The following is an 18614-nucleotide window of genomic DNA, read 5'->3' as shown; positions in this document are numbered from 1 at the left end:
ACACTTATGAGCCACTGTCCTGTGGCGAGCGGTGAAAAGTTCACTTGTTTTGAAGGCATCCTCGTGATTTCTTCCTTTCTGGCTTCTCCGCCGCTGCATCGCCCGCGCTGGGCACACAATAGGTGCTCAATAAACGTTCACCCAATGGATGAGTGTGCAATGCTGCTTTGCACGGTCCCATTTCTTTCACTACGAATGGATGTCGCCGGGCCTTTCTCAACCCCTGAGGGCCGGTTGGCAGCCCACCCCCCCCCCCACCACCCCCTCCCCCCCCGCTCTCCCTAGAGGGTGCGTGTTGCAGAGGTGGGGGTGCTGCCCCCGGAGCGGCGGCCGCGCTCGACGACGGGGGCCAGGGCGGGCGGCGGGAGGGGGCGGCCTCCGGGCGAGCCCCAGCGCGGCGGCGACCCCGCGCCCCGCGGCCGCACGAGCGGGCCCCGGCCCCCACCCCGCAACCTGCCGCCCGCCCCGAGCGGAGGGGGCGCCCCCGACGCCCGCGCCCGCCCCTCCCCCCGCCCCCCGCGGCCCGGCGGCCGGCGCCCATTGGCCGGCCGCACGCAGAGCCCCGCCCCCGGCGGCCGCGGGCCAATGAGCGCGCGGCTGTCAGCTCGTCAGCCGCGCCGGCTCGGTGGCTGCGAGCCCGAGCGGTGGCCGAGGAGCCAGCAGCGAGGAGCGCTCGCCGAGCGGCCGGTCGGAGGGGTCCCCGCGCCCCGCACGCCCGCACGCCCGGCCGGCCCGGCCAGGCTCGCAGCGAGCATGGGCGCGGCGGCCGTGCGCTGGCACTTGTGCGTGCTGCTCGCCCTGGGCGCGCGCGGGCGGCTGGCGGGGGGCAGCGGGCTCCCAGGTAAGCCCGGAGCCGGCGGGCGGCGGGCGGCGGGCGCGGGGCGGCGGGGTCCCGGGTGGGCCCCCGCCCCGCGCCGTCGGGAGGGCTGCAGCCCGCGCGGCCCCGCGCCCCGCCCCGCCTCTTTGCAGAGTAACTTCTGGGGCGGACGCCGGGCGCCCCCCTCCCCGAAGCCCCAGCGGCCCCGGGCGAGCGGGGTGGGGGGGGGAGGGGGGGAGGAGGACGCCGGGAGCCCGGCAGGGGCCGCAGCAGGGGCGGGGTGGGCTGGGGCCCCGGGGGAGGGGAGGGGAGGGGAGGGCGAGGGCGGGAGGAAGAAAGAAAGCGCGACGACCGGCCGAGGGGAGCCCCGGCGCTCTCGGACCTCGGACCGCGGGCGGGAGGGAGTGGGGACCCCGGAGCCCGACGGGCCCTCCCCCCCCCCCCCCCCCACCCAGGGGAGAGGGGCGCGCGGGAGCGAGGAGGCCCGGAGGGGAGACGGAGAGGAGGTGAGCCGGGGACGAGGACCGACCTAAAGAGAAAGGGGGTGGGGGAGGTGGTGGATAGAGGGACGGACCGACAGAAAGAGAGGCACAGAGGGAACACACAAAAGGACCCAGAAAGAATCCCAGAGAAAGACGGACGCTTAGAGCAGGGAGGAGAGCAGAAGACCGGAGGGGAAGGAGGAAACCCGAGGGAGGAAGGAGGAGGCAATGGGCAGCTGGAAAGAAAAAGACAGATAAAGGGACGGGCTGAGGGATGGGGAGGAAGAGAGAGGAGGAGAGGTAGAGGCGGGGGACAGCAGAGAAAGAGACGTAGGACTAGGGGTGGGAGGGGAGGGAGGGAGCAAGACCGACAGATGGGAAAGACGGAAGGATGGACGTGTGTGGAAAGCGATGGACGGACGCACAGACAGGGATGGGGGGACAGAGGGACTGACACAGAGGGAAGGAGATGGACAGGATCCAGAGGGAGGGGAGACCAGACTTGGGACATCAGGGAGGAGGCCCAGGCAAGGGAGGCGGGAGGCACCGAAGAAGGGAACAGCATCCAGAGCCTTTGGGCATGGGTTGGGGGCAGGCAGCAGAGGCTAACACAGCAGAGGGGCGCCCCAGGATTCCGCAGGGAACTCCCATGTGCCCGCTCCTTCCCCTCCCGCTCTCTTGGTTGTCTCCTGGAAGGGGTGCTCCCGCAAAGCTACAAGGACAGCCTCTCCACCCACCGCTTTAGAGGAGCTTCCTCCCTCTCTCCTTAGGGGGTAGGGTGGGGTATCCTGCCTGCTTCTGCTCCCGCTCGCTCTGCTCGCTCTCCTCGGCTATCTCCGGACACCCCCAGGCTGCCATGCTGGGCTCCCTGAAGTCTGTATTTGCTGGCACGGGAACACATGGTCCCTCTCCCCAGCCCCCACCTAAAGACATGTTTGGAAGATGTGTTGGGAATGCCCCCCCCCCCCCAGCCCCTCGGCTAAGGTTCATCCCCTTCCATCCCCACGAGGATACCTGCCTAGGTCAGAGATTAGCGACAAGGGCGAAAGGGGTCCCAGAACCGCAGGCAGTTTCCCTCCCCCTCATTCCTGTGCGCTGACCCTTGGGATGTGCATCCGTGGCCCTATTTCCCCACTGGTCCTAACTCAGAAGTGGCCCCAGCCCTCCCCACTGGAAGGATGCAGACTGGCCCTCCCTGGCCTCTGGCTTCCTGCCCCTGAGGCTGTGCTGTCCCTGCATGGGGGTCCCTCTGTTGTCATTCCCAGGAAGGGGCTGTTCTGCTGGTCTGATGTTCCTTCTTGCCCCTGGCCTCCTACACCCACTGCTTCCCAGCTCCCGTTCCACCTTCCTTTGGGCAGCGACAGAGGATGGGCCGCTGGCCTGAGCAGACACTACGAGCCTGAAAAATGACACCACCAGCTGTGTGTGTGTGTGTGTGTGTGTGTGTGTGTGTGTGTGTGTGCATGTGTACAGAAGTGTTTCTGTTGTGCTTCTGGCTGATGCCTCTCTTCCTCTGGGGGAGGCTGGAGCCTTAGGGACGTAGAAGAGGAGCTTTGCCCTCTTAGAGACACCCCCCCCACAGACTTAGAACCCGATGCCAGCCAGGGGAGTAATCCAGAGTGGACAGTCTTGAGAACCAGACAGTCTAGGGTAAGGCTGGAGTCATAAAGGGTGGGGGTCACTCCAGGACTTCGCCACACTTGCCCCTGGGTGGCTGCCCTCAGGGTAGCTGCTGAGAGTTCCTTTTCTGCTCTTCTGAGTCCTTCTATCTGTCATCCTACTGTATTTTATTCATAGCTAGCTGGAAGTAACATAGCACATAGAGCTCTAGATCTGAACTCCAGTCTCTGCCCCTAATGAACTACTGACCTACAACAGACCTCTCTGGGCCTCAGTTTCCTCATCTGTAACCAGTATTATAGCTAAGGTTCTTCTGGCTGTGCTATCCTGTGTCCCGAGGGTCCTTTCCCTGTCTGAGCTCTGTGCTGGTGGGGAGGGAGGAGTGGGGTGGATGTATGTACAGATACACAGAATCTATTTTGCGTTATTTTGGCCAACAGCTATTTCAGACGGAAGGCGTGTATGTGTGTGTTGGGGAGGGAGGCGAGGAGTGTCGAGAGCCCTCAAAACCTAGACTGAACTTGGGGCACCTGGGTGGCCCAGTCAGTTAAGCGTCTGACTTCGGCTCAGGTCATGATCTCACGGTTTGTGAGTTTGGGCCCCGCGTCGGGCTCTGGGCTGACGGCTCAGAGCCTGGAGCCTGCTTCGGATTCTGTCTCCCTCTCTCTCTATCCCTCCCCGACCAGTGCTCTGTCTCTCAAAAACAAATAAATGTAAAAAAAAAAAAAAAAAAAAAAAAAATTTTTTAAACCTAGACTGAACTTGAGTTTAGGAGTTGCGATCCGAGAACCAGGTTCGCCCCTTGGTTTCTGAGATGGAGGGGAGAGGGGATGGGCAGGTCAGAACCGTGGAGAGGCCGGCTCAGCCCCACTGAGGACGTGGCTCCACGGTCGGCTCCTGCAGCCTGGGGGCAGAAGCTGGGTGAAGAGCCATCTATTTTCACAGTCTGGGGGCTGAGTGGGGGCAGGTCACCCACCTGGGCCTCCTGGCTTGGCCTCTGTTCATCGCTCTATCCTGGCCTTGGTTTCCCCACCTGTAACCTAAAGAGGATGGACTCAAATTCTCCCAAGAGCCTTCTGGCTTCAAATTCTAGAATAAGGAGAGTGGAGGAGGGCTGGAGCCGTGCTTGTGGGGAGAGCAAGACGCACAGAGAGGCTTTCCTGGCCGTGCTCCTGCGCCTCGGTTTTGTCATATTCCTAGCAGGAGAAATAGATTGACCTAATGGGATTGTTGTGAAAATAAATGGGGGCCAGCCTTTAGGTAGCATGGTGCCTCGTAGCTCTCCCCAAAATGCTGCCTGTCGCCGCTTGTCACACAGACTGTCGTGTGATGGCTATTACTGTTAATTACCCCTGTGATCCGTGGAAGGTGGGGGGCAGAAGGAGCTCCCTGTCCCCCCGCCCCTGCGGCCACACTTGACCAGGTGTTTCCCCCTCCCCCACAGGGGCAGTCGACGTGGACGAGTGCTCGGAGGGCACAGATGACTGCCACATCGATGCCATCTGCCAGAACACGCCCAAGTCCTACAAATGCCTCTGCAAGCCGGGCTACAAAGGAGAGGGCAGGCAGTGTGAAGGTGAGCCCAGCCCAGCCCTCCCCGCTGGACCCTGCGGCTGCCACGGCCACTATACGTGGCTGATGCCCGCCCCCGTGGACACCAGCAGGGCTGATTCTCCAGCACCCGCACCCCACGGGTGCCAGCGTCACGGGCCTCACTCAGCCTTGGGAGGGAGGCTGGGGGCTTCTTGGGAACCTACTGTCTCCCTGGAGGGAGGAATTTGGAGTCATGGGGTACCTAACTCACCCTGGAATTGAAACTTTTGTTTTGCTGTGTATTAAGTGAGGTGAAGTGTCTAATGATCTATTTGTCCTTCAGTCCCTGACTGGATGGGGGGGGGGGGCGGGTAAAGGCCTGGGGTAACCCTCCACTGGGTCCCAAACTTCAGGACCACCAAAACCACCCTGTGTGGCCTGTAACTTCCCTGAAAGACCTGAGTGGTAGCCAGCCTCGGCCTTTGGGGGCTAGCTCAGGTACGAGAGCTTGGGCAAAGATGTAAATGTGTGCTGTGCCCATCTGTCTGTCCAGCCTTTCCTTCCCTGCACCCGGAGTGCTGGCTTGACCGCTCGGCACTAGAACTGCCTCCCCCAAAAAGCTGAAAGTCGGAGAGACGCGAACAGCTTTGGCTGTTGTTGGAGCCAGGACTCTCCCAACTGGATGGAACCCGTGGGTGCCTCTGTCAGGGAGGGTCTGACTGGGTGGCTCTGGGGAAACCCATCATCAGGGAGCTGGAAACAGCTGTCCCCACGACCCACGTGCACACCCAGATGAGAGCCCTTGATCCAAATCTTCCCTGTCTGTCCCCACTTGACAGATGAGGAAGGCTGAGGCTCAGAGAGAAACAAGCCCCCCAGGTCCCACAGGGCACGGCGAGTACTAAGCCCCAGGTCTCTTAATTGCCATTCCACGGCTCCCTAGCATCTCGCTTTCTTGTCCCCAAGCCGTCCCAGCTTGCTTTCGCAAAGCGGAAGATTCGCGTTGCGAAAGCAACCCGCGAGAGTAAGATGTCCGTTCTGTATGAGGCTTTGCGGGAGCTTTCTGCGATGTGGCCGTGCCTCCTTGGGATGCTCACACTGTTCACCCGTCTCACTTGTTGGGCGTCCGCTTAAGGCTGAGCGCCGGGCAGCTGACAGCGTTCTGGATCCTGCCTGGCTTGGCCAGACCTCCGGCCTTGCTTGGGGCCCAGAAGCCTGAGGGGGGAGCTTGGCGCCTACCCACAGACCTCTGGAAGGAGGCCAGGCTGGAGGCAGATAGGGCAGGTCACGAGCAAGAAGCCTGGTGGCACGGGCGGCCCCCCTGCCGGCAGTGCCTGGAGGTTCCAAGTGGCACGTGTGGGGGCGCTGCGTGACCATTTCCTGACCCTCCGTTCCCCACTCCGGGTCCAGGGCTCTAGCAAGGGAGGGCCGGGGGCAACCCCCCATCTCTGCTTGCGTAAGCCGCTGACCTGACCTGTCCTCCTCCCGCCCAGCTCCTGCGGTCCCCCTCCTGCTATCCCCCGACCTCGAGGCCCACATCTTGTCTCCTGCCTGTTCCCCTGGAGCCCTTCAGAGTCCGGCTTCAGCTCTCCACTTGCTTGAGCCCAGCTTGGGAGTTAGACCCGCCGACTCAGTGGAAGCACGAAAAAGGAGGAGGCTTGGAAATGCGCTTCTGGAACCGCCAGGGGCCTGGCTGTCTCTCCAGCCTCTGCCCCTCACCTCCTGAAACCCTTAATAGCACCTGTGTCCTGGGCACACATCCACACAGCAGGCTGTTCCGTGTTTCTGAGCCCCAGCTTGAGTCTTTCCCCTACGAGGCGTTCCTTTTCCACCCTTTGTGTCCTGGCCAATTCCTAATCAGGCTTTAGATTTGCCTCCTCTGGGAAGCTCTCCTACACAATTACACACACACCCAGACACACACACACACACACACACACACACACACACACATACACGGCCCCATCGTGTATCTCCTCTGGCCCCAGAAGCCCCTGGGATTTTCTCCATCATAGCATTTCTGCCTTTGGATTATAATTAAGTGTCTTGTCCTCCCACCCAACTATGAGCTCACTTACTGAGGGCTGGCCATGGGCTCAGCACTGGGGCCTCCACACTGACGCTGTCACACTTGGGCTCACGGTGAGCCCCTAGTTTGCCTTCCAGGTCTGTCCCCATCTCCCCAGCTCCTGGGGCAGGGCCTGGCATGACGCTGAAAAGGCTTAGTCCGAGTTGGCTGTCTTTCGCCCAGACTGGAGTTCCCATCAGATGGTATGCCCACAGAGGGGCTGTGCGGGCGGCCGGGAAGCGTGGAGCGCTGGGTCCACGTGGGAACTCGGTTTTGCCATGGTATCACCTCCACCCTGTCTGATGAGGGAGGGGAGCGAGAGTGGGCCTGGCCTCTGCATGGGAGCGTTGCAGCTGATGTGAAAGTCTAGGTGGTCATTTGACCTCTTGAGCCTTAGTTTACCCTCTGGTTATATGGGCCCCAAATACCCCCCGCCGTAGGCTGTCCTGGGGATCGAACGACATGCGGTGTAGGGCACCGGGGGCCGGTCACACTGCCTGGCTCACGGCAGACGCTCACTACACAGCATGTGCTCGGGACGCAGATGACGGTGCCATCACTGTCCTTGTCACCATCGCCATCATCTGTCTTCAACGCCTTTCAGCGGTTCCGGCTGTGAGAGGCGGTGTGAGCTGGCTCATTTAATGACATCTTGAACGGTGGAGACTTGTGAAAATGGTTCCGTGCTGCCTGCCTCGGGGGTGTTAATTATAGTGCAATCTTGCCCCTCCCCTCAAGGAGCTTTTGATCTGGGTTGGGCCGCATGAGCTGAAATTACATATCAAGGGGAAGTTCTGTCTGCTTGGTTTCTTGTTATTTTAAGTAGGCTCCGTGCCCAACGCGGGGCTTGAACTCACGACCCTGCTAACAGCCAGGCGTGCCTAGATCGGTGGAAGTTCTTAATGAACAGGGTCACACGGGTGGTAAATCGGTACCTGTTGAGCTGCCAGAAGAGGATTGCCATTTGGCTGCTCAGTCCCCAGACCTCTGGGAGCGAGTGCTGGCAGGGGCTCTGGGGACCTGAGTGGACGCTGTGCCCCTTGCACTGAGGTTTTCTCATCCTGAGGAGAGTCATCAGCCAGGGTTGACGGAGCCTGCTGGAGTGTTCCCCCAGGGGCCCTCAGCTGGCCCACCAGCTTCCCCAGGAGGGACCATGCGGACTTCTGGAGGCTTTGGAATCTGGCGGGGAGGGGAGGGGGCCGGCAGGTCACATGCAGTGGTGGCCTGAGGGAGCTTGGAGATCATCCAGATGTTCGTTCACTTCCTCGATTTACAGATGGGAAAATGGAGGCCCGAGGAGGCAGGGGTCGTGCCTGAGCTGGGACCAGGGTCCAGGTTTGGTGGGCCCATTTCTCTCAATGCGTTCTGCAAGGGGTTATTGCCACCCGCGACTCTCTGCTCTGAGAAGAGGGAATCAACAGTCAATATTCAGTTGGGCACAGTGGTTGAAGCCTAGACTCTGGAGCCACGCTTCTCGGGTCCAGATCCTGCCTGGGTAGCCTCAGTGAGACTCCCTTTGTTTGTGTATATAGTAGAGGTAAGGATAGTTTCTGCTTCAGAGAGATCGTGTGCGAATGAGATGAGTTAATGTCCACAGAGCATCTGGACGTGGCCTGGTCCAAAAGGCACACCAGGTGAGCCGTACCAGGTGATGGTGATGTTGAGGATGACGATGCTGACGGTGCCTGTGTTGGTGACAGTGCTTGGTAATAATGACGGTGGTGGTGATGGCCATGTTGGTGATGATATTGACCATCATCACGCTGACGATGTTGTCGCTCATCGCCGATCATCATGTTGTCCGATATACGGAAAGGAGTGAAACTTTGTCTCTTTCCGCCAGCCCCCAGGATCTGACGTGGCTGGGAAATGGGGTATTCTGGCTCACAGGCTGTTCAGATACACCACACGCATGCCTCCATATCCTCAAAGACATATAGAGACACACGTGCCATTCGCAGATGACCATTCACCGAGAATGTGCAGTGAAAATTACAAGTGACAGAAAGCTCTCCTTTGTTCCACTAAACCGACCGCAGGGATGGCGAAGAGGCCACCACATTCTGCCACAGCAGACATCGGTAATCAGTCATGGCCCCCTCCAGACGGCCGTTTCCACTTTAGATAAAACCTGTTCCTCTCCCTGGACCCCTTCGTCTCGGGTCCTGAGCGGATATGGGGCTGCGCGGAGGTTGGCGATGGAGCCTTAGGGCAATCGGTACCCTCTCCTACGGATCTGGTGGACTTTGTTGTTTACGGTGATGAGCAAGAGGGCAGATTCTCGGCAAAGCGTGCCACGTTCTCACTAGTTCTTCGAGGGAAATGGACCCAGGTTGTGGGGAGCCCTGTGTGGGGCCGACTGAGCCCCTTACGCCCTTAACCGCTTCACCCTGAAGCTGCTGCTGGTTATGGAAACCCCTTCGACAAACCGCACTTCTGGGGCCGTCTTGCCACGTGGTCAGTGCGCGTGTGACGATGACCGGGCTTCCCCAGGCTCGGCCGTGTTGCAGCCAATGCCAGAGAGCAACCGTGAAGCCCTGTGTGGTCAGCTGAACCCTGGCAGGGGGGCTTGCCCAGGCCAGGCTGAGGTGCCTCAGGTGGTTCAGAAGGGCTCTGGGCGAGGCTGAGGATAAATCTGTGTTTTCTGGATGATTTGCGTCTTTACAGAACCTCAGGTAACTCGAGGCACACTCACGGATGTGCCCGGTTGGAAGGGACCGGAACGGGCATCCAGGGTAGCCCCCGTGTTTTGCAGAAGACCAGCTGTCTCTGTTACCCTCTCCAGGCCCATACACACCTCAGTTTTGGCCCGCGTCACCCTGAATTTATGTTTCCCCGTGTCTCCTCCTGTGATGTGGGCTCCACAAGGGCAGGGTCCGTGACCTGTTCTGCTCCGTTCCCTGGAAGCCGGTGCTGGGCCTGGCACAGGGCTTGGAAGGCGTCTGCTGAGTAAAAGGGTGGATAGATGAGTTCTAGCAGTCACCTCCTCCGGGAAGTCTTCCCGGCTGCCCATGTCACCTGTGAGCATCCCCCCTGCAGAGCACCTGTGACACTGGGTTGCAATGACCCAGATGACTTCATTCGGGGCTGGGTCCAGAGCCGGTGCCAGTGGACAACAAGTAACCATTATAAATCCCAGGGATACCAGGAAAGGCCTCCCAGAGCTTCCACGCTCTGAGAGTTTTACAGGTGAGGAAGCCGCGGACCGAGAAGGGAAGAGGCTAGTCTAGACGGAGTAAGGTTGGGGAAAATGGCCCCTGGGAGGTCAGTCTCTAGCAGGCCACCCAGCTGAGAAGTGGCAGGGCCTGGATCCAATCCGAGTCAGCCACGGGGTCCCAGTTGCAGGCCAGGCCCCTAGCAGCCTGTCTGAACAAAGCAGAAAGAACTCCTTAGCTAGAGGAGGCTGTGGAGACCTTTTCTTATGTTCACATCCCCCCTTTGCTGCCACCAGCTCATCTGAGCAAGGCTCTGTGGATGCGAGGGTCTTGAGCCCACCACCCATCCATAGAGCTGAGAGAAAGCACTCAGCCCTTCGCCTTGAGCTGCTGTCCCTCTCAACCCTTCCCTTCCCAACCGCATCCCAGCATCACTCACTTTTTTACTTCTCACGCTTGCCAGCTCCTTCCTACCCCAGGGCCTTTGCACGTTCTACTTCCCCTGCCTCTTTTCATTTAGCTAAGCCCACGCATTCCCCAGCTCACCAGACCCCTGTGCACTGGCCTCCTGGTCTGAATTAGTTGGGCCTGTTTATGCTTGTTCTGCTGAGGGGGCAGGCCAGGGGCGAGGAGGGGGCATTTCATCCCTTTTAAATGCTTCAACTCATTTAACCTTAATTGCTTTGTTTTCATAGACATTTGCTAAGGAAAAGGACCAAATTATAGCTTGAATTGGGTCTTACTAATCTTAATTAAAAGCTCTCGTTTATAATCAGGACCAGACCCCAAACGAGGAGCAAACCGCCCTCAAACGGCTTGTTTAAATAACTAAGACCCTCTTGATAATCACTGTTTAGTCTCGACCAACAGTGCACATCACCCCTTCTATGGGTACTTAATTTTTAGACTATTTATTCAAGTCGTTTATTCCACTTGCAAGTTCCAACTCGGGCCTTTTCCAGAATGCTATAATTAAAACTCTTAGGGGAAATAACTTTTTGTTTGGGCCACAGAAAATCAAATATATTATTATTTTCCCCCTTTTTGTGTGTGAGAAGGAAAAAAAAAGACGACAACCCTATAGGCATCAGAGATCACAAAATGAGCATGTATGTAATGAATATAAATAGCCATTTCCTGAATTTTATGTCCCCAGGGTACACTTGTCAGTCACTGAAGTCAGGTAGATTACAGGGCATGCTATTAAGCGTTTTAAGAAAACTCCTAATAACACACCCGGCGATCCGTTTAGTTTAACATCAGCAAAAAAAAAAAAGAAATCTTAAAACCAATTGGCCTCCTTAGGGAATAATGCCTATGACCTTATTAAATCATTTTCATCGATCATTATTGCACATTTTATTGGAACTGCAGGTAAAATTCTGCTTTTTGGGAGGCCAGGAAAGGCAGTAGGAGGTGGGCTGGGGGCGGGGGCAGGCTTGGGGAGGGGAAATTCTTCTTCAAGTCTTAAAACGTGCAATTATGCATGCTAACGTGTGCCCCACTGAACATGAAAGTGCTCTAGTCCAGCAGACCAGCAGGCAGGAAGAAGTCAGATGTGACTTAAAATTCCAAGTTGCTTAAAATTCCAAGTCAGCTAGCAATTAGACGGCCTTGCTTTTGCAACTGGTCCCAGCTCTGCCTCAGAGCTGAGGCTTCCCGGAGCCCCATATCCATGTTGAGAAGGAAAAGTGACAATGTCATACCATTGGCCTTTAGGCACCGGAGGCAAGTTGGCCCCCGTGAGCCTCAGTTGGCCCATCTGTAAAATGTGTCCGCTGGACCGGATTCAGTTTGCAACTGAGAATGTTCACTGAGCGCCTACTCTGTGCCAGGCTTGGTGTTGGGGCCAGGACACGTTTTTTTCCTGGCCTCACTGGTCAGTGGGAGAGACAGACTGGGAAAGACGGGAACATAACAGGGTGTGGGGAGGGCAGCAGTGGAAATACAGACCTGACTCGGGGGGTAAAGAAGAGACAGTGTGGATCTCCGCCTCGGGAGGTAAGAAGTTAGAGAGGCTCCCTTGGAGAAGCGTTTATGCAGGCTAAGTCAGGAACGCAGACGTTCCTTCCAGCTCTGACGGTCCAGGAAGGCATCCGTAGCATGGATGCAGAGGCCTTTTTTGGTCTTGGCTGACTCAGTAAGTCCAGTGAGTGACTTAACCTTCCGGAGGCCTCGTTCCTTATCCAGCCAGTCAGACCAGTGGCACCTGCCTCCCAGAAGAGAATTTGAGCAGAGGTAAGGGCCTCTGTGCTGTGGCTGAGAGTGTGTCGAAGGCAGCCCAGGGCCTGCGTCTCGTGCTTTCTTTTTCCTCTAAATCCCCATTTCTCCTAGGGTTCGAGGGTCTCTGCCCCCGCCCCCGTCCCCAGAGCCCCAGCCCCCCACCCTCAGGCAGCAGCCCCTCTCTGCCCCTTCCTCTGGGCTCTCTCTCCTCCTCTTGGCCGCTTCTTATTACAGTGGCTGTATTTGTTTTTCCATCTGAGGAATGCTAACCAGAAAAAACCATTATTTCTAAGAAAATAAACTGCGGGCCTGTCGGCCTTTGGATGCTACTGAAGTGGATGATGGCCTTTCCCCAAGGCCTTGAGACAAAGAGGGCCAGAGGGCTCGTGTGTGCGCGGGCAAGGTCACGGGGCCTCGGAGGGACTCCGGGGGGGGGTCCTCCAGATGGGCCGGGGCTGTAGCCCCGGGAGGACAGAGTTTAAAACCCCAGTCAGCCTGCTTGGACTCTGGCCGCCGGTATCGATCACTCCCTACTCTCCTCCAGGCTCCAGAATGTACTTTCTCTGGGAGTGGCCATCCTTCCGTGTGGGTGTCCTGCCCCTTGTGTCAAGGGGAGTGGAGCCAGGCATGGGTCCATGGAGAACTGGATGCCGGCCCTGGGTGACCTTGGGCAGGTCTGTGGCCCTCTCGGGCCCCAGTGGGCTGACTGCAAAGTTTAGGGCCAGAGCTAGGCGAGCCCAGGTCCCTTCGGACCCCTGTAGCGGGCAGCTCCTTCTTCAGGGTGCCCCTCGCCACGGTGGCACCTAATGTTGGCTTAGTCTCTGGGGCTGGCCGATGGGCTTGGGCTGGACTGTCAGTCCCCTGTCCCTTCCCACCGGCAGCCCTGGGGACGGGCCCGGGCCTGGCCGGTGTGCTGGTGGGGGAGGCTCTCCTTATATGAGACGGGTTCATCTGTGTCTGGGCCGTCGCCCCTCGTCAGGCTGGCAGCGACTTGTGGCCAGGGTCCGGGCTGAGGGTGAGGCACCAGCCTGGGGAAGGCATTGGTAGGGAGAGGAGGAGGCGGGGAGGTGCCTTGATCCTCGGTAAGGACCGTGGGCCCTGACTTCCTCGGTCACTGAGACTGGGAGATTCTCCACACGGTCGTGGTAAGGTTAGGGGGGCAGAGTCTGGAACCGGCCCGCCTGAGTTCCAGCACTGGCTTTGCCCCTTACTAGCGGGTGGTCGTAGGCGAGTCGCCTAAGCCCTCTGAGCCTCAGTTTCTTTGTCTGTGATGAGGGAAGCTAATTAAGCCTTCCTGCTTGGGCTCTAGTGAGGGGTGAGCCGCTTGCCATTAAGATGGTGTGTGGTGTGGAGTTGCCACTGCTGCTGCTGTTTGTGTTGGAGAGAAACCCCACCAGGGATTTGGAGAGAAAGAAGGAAAACGAACTGCCCCAGGCCAGCGCGGGCTGCCCCCTGCCCGAGCCTCTGAGGTTGGAGTCTTGAGTTCAAGGTGCTGTCCGCCCCTGACTTGCTGATAAGATTAGCTCTTGAGTTCCCCTCTGTGGGCTCGGCTAGCCCTTTATAAAGTCCAGTGGGCATCAGAGGGGCTCCGGGGTGCCGGCTTACCCATTCTGAGGGGCGGCTCGGGCTTTCTGGCAGCTCCGTGTTTCTGACTGTCATCCTGTTGAGTTCAGAGGTGGCTGGGCCCGCATAGCAGTCCCTCAGCGCCCGCAGTTTAGCGGGATTTAGGGCTTCTCCTCTGCCTTTTGCTAAGGGGACAGGAGAATGACCGTGCCTCTACTTGGCAGAGGGGACCGACGGGCGCCTCAACTCTGAGCTGGCTGCCCGGGGCCCCTCGTCAACTTCCATCTCGAACATTCCGACAGGTCAGCTTTCCCTTGACCAGGTTCGGTATCCTTTAGGCTGGATGCCAGAGCCTGGGAAGAGCCCCCGGCGAAGGGTTCAGGGTGTTTGGTGGGGAGAAGGGGAATAATCCACTGCCCCTTGTCCTTTGGTTTGGTAGGAAAATTCCTCCTGGGGCTTGGGAGCCACACACTTGCTGTGAGCCCACACCGGGCAGGTGGTATTTGAGGCTGGTTCGGGACAACATCCTTCTGGTTTTCCTGTGTCCAGGCAGAGCCCCAGTGACCCAGCCAGCACAACAGATGACAGCGGTGACGGCATTAATGTTTTAAAAATTGTAAACAGGGGTGCCTGGACGGCTCAGCCCGTTAAGCATCCGACTTCGGTTCAGGTCGTGATTTCACAGTTCATGGGTTTAAGCCCCACGTCAGGCTTGGTGCTGACAGCTCGGAGCCTGGAGCCTGCTTCGGATTCTGTGTCTCCCTCTCTCTCTGCCCTTCCCCCACTTGCACTCTGTCTCTCTCTCTCTCTCTCAGAAAATGAATAAATGTTAAAAAAAATTTTTAACTGTAAACAACTTTATTGAGATATAATTCACACACCATGCCTTTAAGGTGTACCTACAGTTCGTTGCCTTTTGGTACACTTACAGAATTGTGTACCCATTGCCACAGTCAACTACAGGACCTTTTTATCACCCCAAAAAGAAACGCTACACCTCTTAGCCGTCACTCCCCAGCCCTCCAGCCCAAGAAAACCACTCATCTACTCTCTGTCTCGATAGATTTGCCTTTTCTGGAGACTTCATGTAAATGGAATCTTATGATACGTGGTCCTTCGTGACGTGGACGGCATTAACTTTGAGGTCAAGTGGCCTCGCTCGTGTTCTGGTTCCACTTGTAGCAGCTGTGTGATCTTGGGCAGAGGAGGCAACTTCTCTGAGTCTTGGTTTCCCCTGCTACAAAACAAAGATGTTGGGACGTACCTCTCCGAGGGGGCATACGTGAAGGGCCTGCCTACCGTCCACACGTTGTGGGGGTCGGTGAACGGAAGCTACGCTCGGGACGATTGCTCATTTGTTCTGTGTTGAGCAGACTTTTGTCGAGCAGGGCTCTGCTAGTGCTGAGGCTTACGCTGAACAGAACACGGCTCATGCCCCAAGGAACTCACAGCCCCAAAGGACAGATACATAGCAAACAAGGGCCGTGGTAGACTCCATGCACGGGGCTCTGGGGCCCAGAGGGGGAGGAGGAGCCCTGTCCACCAGGGGATCAGTCGAGGTTTCAAGAGGGAGATGACGCTGGGGCTCATAGGTGTCCTATGAACGGGAAGGAGCCCCGGGCTAGGGAACAGCATGAGCAAAAGTGTGGTGGCCTGAATCTATGCCGGCCACGGGGGGGCGGTCAGCAAGCAGCTCGAACCCCATGGTCATCTTGGATCTCGAACTGGGCAGTGGGGAGGGCCTTCCCACCCTCCGGCTGAGCCACGGTCATTGTGTGCAGTTAGGAATGAAAACGTATATAGATTTGTGTTGGTTTTGCGTGACCTCTGACCTTTCCCATAATTAACTGCTGGGCCCACTTCTGGCATTGTCTCCCCAGAAGGGAAACCTGATCAATGGATGCCAGGGGTCCACAGAGAGCCGGGTCTCATTACTCAATCATTACAAACCCAGAGCTTAACCCTGTGCCACCGGAGACAGGAGGCTTAATCCTTCCTGCTAGGCGCCCTGCAAAACTAGCTTCCCTCGAGCGTAATTAGCCAACAAACCGGATTAAGATTTATTCACCAATAAGGACTCAACTTCCTAAGCCATACATGTCTCCCAGAATGGATGCCTGATCTGAGGGGTGCATGGTTTTTCCTAAAGCCCCCAGACAAAGGAGAAGACATGCTATAGCCAGGGAAGGGGTCTTTGTTAGAGCGTTTGGTCTCCACTGCCTGCAACGAACGTCAAGGAAAAAAAAAAAATGCCAGTTTCAAGGAGGAATGAGAAGACGTTTTTCAGTAATGATCTCTGAAAGTAGAGAGCAGGGTGCTTTAAAAATCCTCATTTCGAGAACCTTTCCAGTCAGTCCTGATTCTTAGGAAAAATGCCCTGAAATAGGATTCAAATAAAATGAGAAGGAGCTCTGACTCATTGCAATACAATCTTTTAGAACCTAGGCACCACCGAATAAATATATATTTTATGGGGCAGCAAGAATCAATTTTGAATTAAATGGAAAAAAAAAAAAACTATACTCTTCTCATCCGAGTTGCAGTGTTGTTGGCATATAACCAGAGCTGTGGGATCGCACACGCTGCCATTTTAATGCAGGAAAAATGGAAGTTTGTGTCCTTTTAAAAATCCCATAATGAGTGGCTCCTGTGTTGCTTTGCTCTACCCTGTTAGATGTTGGGAGCTGTTTTCTGTTGAGGAATGAATTTTCACTAAAGAAAGAAAATGCGGGGCGCCTGGTGGGGGGCTCAGTCGATTAAGCGTCCGACTTCAGTTTAGGTCATAATCTCACGGTCTGTGAGTTCGAGCCCCGCGTCGGGCTCTGTGCTGACAGCTCAGAGCCTGGAGTCTGCTTCAGATTCTGGGTCTCCCTCTCTCTCTGCCCCTCCCCCCACTTGTGCTCTGTCTCTATCTCTCAGAACTAAATAAATGTAAAAGGAAAAACAAAAACAAAAAACAAAAAAAAAGAAAGAAAATGCGGGGCAACCTGGGTGGCTCAGTCGGTTAAGCATCTGACTTCGGCTCTGGTCATGATCTCATGGCTCCAAACCCCGCATCGGGCTTTATGCTGACAGCTCAGAGCCTGGAACCTGCTTCGGATTCTGTGTCTCCCTCCCCCGCTCACGTTCTGTCACTCTCTCTGAAAATAAGCAAACGTTAAAAAAAATTCTTTTATTTTAAAGAAAATGCAAGCTGGAGAAGGAGCAGGGATGGCTGGGGTGAGCACTCGGGTCAGATCTCCCCCCCCCTTCCCTGCGGTTCCCACTCACGTGACCCCTCCCCATCACCACCCCTCAACCTCAAGGCTAGGTATGCACGTGGGAAACACAAATAACGATGCATGTGACGTCTCCTTCCCACTTTCTCCCCAGTAACTTTTTGGAGCATGAAGCGCTTTTCAAAAGTCTTCACCTCTTGCACCCTAAGGATATGGCTCCAACAGGTGCGCCGTCTGCCTTTGAACACAGCCCCCGGCCAGGGGCTCGGAGACAAGGTGCTCAGCCACGCCGTGCCTCAGCCTCCATGTCAGTGAAATGGGAGTAGCCCTGACACCTGGCTCTCACACAGCCTCCGCCCTCCAGTGCCTGCCTCCGTTGCCACCTGGCCATCTTCCTTCTGTGCGTCTGTGTGTTGTTCTTCCATGGTGTTCTCCTCTTTGTCCCAGCATCCTCTCTGCGGGTATCCAAAGTTCCCTCTTCTTAGAAGGACACCAGTCATTAGATTAGGGCCCGTCCCACTCCAGTATGACCTCATCTTAACTTGCTTACATCTGCAAAGACCCTATTTCCAAATCAGGTCACATTCACAGATACTGGGGGTTAGGGCACCGAAACGTTTTTTGGAACGACACAGTTCAACCCACAATAATCGTTTTGGAATAAACATCCAGAGAGCTTGGCTCTGTTCCCCTCCATTCCTTCACCCTCTCCCTGCCCCATCTGCCTGTTTCTCATTCTCTGGCTTTTTTTTTTTCAAGGCTTATTATTTTGAGAGAGAGAGAGAGTCCCAAGCAGGGCTTGATCCCACGAACTGTGAGACTGTGACCTGGGCCGGTACCAAGAGTCAGACGCTTAACCGACCGAGCCACCCAGGCACCCTCATTCTCCGGCTTTAACAGTCCTGAAAAAGTAGTCAGAGCCCGAGGGGGCATCTTGGAAGCCTGTGTGGCCTTCTCCGGGGCTGGCAGCTCACGGATACATTTATCACAGTAATAAATCCACTTGCTTCGGCAGAGATGATTTTAGCTGATTTGTTTGTGTGTTCATCTCTTATGTATTAAAAAAAAAAACAAACATGATTACAAAAGACAAAACTTCAACGCACAGACACAGACCTCAGGGGAGGGGGGCTTCGTTTGTGAGCAGGTATTACAGGCTGATCTCAGAGGCACGTCAGGCCCAGGGATTAAAGGGGAACTGATGGTTCTAAGATGCTTGGATGTGGGGGGAATCCTTCGGAGATAAATGAAGGGAAGACAGTGAGCCATAGACATGCCTGCACTCTTCTGCCAAACTGGCATCGACTATGGCCAACACTATCGGGTGTCCCAGGAAGGAAAGGCTAGATAGAGTTGTTTTATTGATTATTCAGCAATCTCTTTATAATGCATTATGGGTATAGTGACCAAATAGTTTGTTAGTTTGCGGGTGCAGAGTGTTTTCTTAGTAATTCCAGCATAAACTGGGACTATGCCAAGCAAATTGGGGCATACAATTATGTTAACCAGGGTAAGAGATGTTTTTCTTAGACCTTCCCGCCATTGAAAGAGCCGGTTTCCTTGCATTTTATGGACGTGGTGACTCTAACTGATAGTGTTTCCTTCTTTGCTTTGGCTTCCAGGAGGCTCAGAGCCGTATTTGTGGCCAACTTTTTGAAATCGTGCTGGAAATTACCAAACGTAATTTTGCAGGGTTTCACCAGCTTTCTCTTACTCTTCAACCCTCATTATTTCCTCCTCCTCCGCCTCCTTCTTCCTCTTTTTCTTCCCCTTCTTCTTCTTCTTCTTCTTCTTCTTCTTCTTCTTCTACCTAACACCTTATTCTTTTTGAAAATCTTATTGTATGTATTTCATAAGCTGTTTAGATGGATCGTGTTTGCAGAAATGGATGGGTGGGTGAATGGCTGGATAATGGAAGAGTGGGTAAGGGTGGTG

At 56.1% G+C, this 18614-nt stretch overlaps 1 protein-coding gene across 3 annotated transcripts in view; it reads left to right on the top strand.

The window, feature by feature from the left end:
• Positions 1 to 632: 632 nt before the first annotated feature.
• SCUBE1 (signal peptide, CUB domain and EGF like domain containing 1) overlaps positions 633 to 18614 on the top strand; it is a 134792-nt gene continuing 116810 nt past the window's right edge. For 2 of the 3 annotated variants that reach the window (XM_078449374.2, XM_078449372.2), the window contains exons 1-2: positions 633 to 841; positions 4364 to 4495. In XM_078449374.2, coding sequence (XP_078305500.2) covers positions 754 to 841; positions 4364 to 4495 — 220 coding nt within the window. In that variant the 5' untranslated portion in view covers positions 633 to 753. The remainder of the gene's footprint in view (positions 842 to 4363; positions 4496 to 18614) is intronic. The other variant, XM_078449373.2, reaches the window with a different exon arrangement.

The sequence above is a fragment of the Panthera onca genome, chromosome B4 (assembly GCF_046562875.1).
Source record: "Panthera onca isolate mPanOnc1 chromosome B4, mPanOnc1 haplotype 2, whole genome shotgun sequence".
Lineage (NCBI taxonomy): Eukaryota > Metazoa > Chordata > Mammalia > Carnivora > Felidae > Panthera > Panthera onca.
This window is presented reverse-complemented; position numbering and strand designations above follow the sequence as displayed.